Source organism: Plasmopara halstedii (genome assembly GCF_900000015.1).
Source record: "Plasmopara halstedii genome assembly, contig: Scaffold_323, whole genome shotgun sequence".
NCBI classification, from domain to species: Eukaryota; Oomycota; class Peronosporomycetes; order Peronosporales; family Peronosporaceae; genus Plasmopara; species Plasmopara halstedii.
In genome coordinates this window covers 290,037-291,197 of record NW_020187244.1, presented here as the reverse complement: position 1 = coordinate 291,197, position 1,161 = coordinate 290,037, and the positions used below count along the sequence as shown (strand labels likewise).

The window sequence follows — 1,161 nt, the reverse complement described above, 5'->3', positions numbered from 1 at the left end:
CATTGACACAGGGCTCATTGAGCACGGAAGTCGTTTCGTTCCAACGCAATGTCTAACGGGCACGCAAGCCTCGTTGAGGCAATAGTCGATTGGAACTGTAAATGCTCTCAGTTTAATGGGGGAGAGTGTAACGGGGTTACACATACCCTGGGAATAGGGGGTGGTGTCACACCAGATGGGCATGGTGTGACCACACCCAAACAAGAATACGATACGGGGCTGGATAGCCAGTAGTTATGCATGTATTCAGATTTTACTATACATATTTAGGTTAATCTGTGCATTAAAAATTAGGCGGCTTTGCCACAGATAGATATAAATATAGTCAGTTTTGAATTTAAACGGAGCAGCTGATTAGCCTTGGATTAAGGTTGAAATTACTCTTGGAGTAAGCGGGTTGCGATCCGCTAGACTCGTACTAGTTCTAAGTATAGAATGAAAGGTCGGTGACCTAATTTACGCTTCCTCTAAGCGCAAAGCTACGGCAGCCCCGCTGCAAAAAGGGTGTAATTTTGTTAAGACTAAGTAGCCAAATTGATGACAAGTGCTAGCAAGCGCAACAAATCACCATAGCGTTTTGCATAGGATGGGTTTAAAGGCCGTCGATAGAGCGCCGTATCAAATATCAAGTATCGAATACCTCTTAAGCAAAAAATGATGCTTAGAACAAAATTGATTGTTCAAGCTAGTCATTTATATATATATTATAATACGTGTGAGGCTAGTAGCATCCTATGTGATTGACGAATCGTTCTATCAAGAAGGATCTTGATTCTAAAAATGTACCTAGTGCCGGTTCTTGATCACCGTACTCCTACATAAACAGTTGTACTCGATGATGAAGCAGGGACATTACAATGGTAGCTAAGAAAGGCTTCTTCAAAACGTCGATTACTCAAAACTATTGCTGCCTGTTGGAGAGGAAATTGGAGTATCGATTCAAAACTCGATGAACGACATTATTAAGTATACAAGATGCCCGTCGGTGTTAAGAATATATGATATGCCAGTGATGACAACAGATCTTCACCTTTAAAAAAATAACCAACCAAAGGAATTCTCAATTATAAAAAGAAGAAGATGTAGTGGAAATCAAGCAAGTCGCTCGGGTGGGCTGACGCAGGAAGAGCGAGAGCTTATGGCAGCAGAGCGCGCCAAAAC

General features: G+C 41.8%; 1 protein-coding gene across 1 annotated transcript in view; it reads right to left on the bottom strand.

Moving 5' to 3' along the window:
- Nucleotides 1-1,064: 1,064 nt before the first annotated feature.
- The window catches only part of PHALS_08559 (hypothetical protein PPTG_03081), a gene marked incomplete at both ends in the record, with an annotated part of 827 nt that continues 730 nt past the window's right edge, over nt 1,065-1,161 (bottom strand). The window contains one exon of the mRNA XM_024723929.1: nt 1,065-1,114. Within this exon, the coding sequence (XP_024574856.1) occupies nt 1,065-1,114 (50 nt within the window). The remainder of the gene's footprint in view (nt 1,115-1,161) is intronic.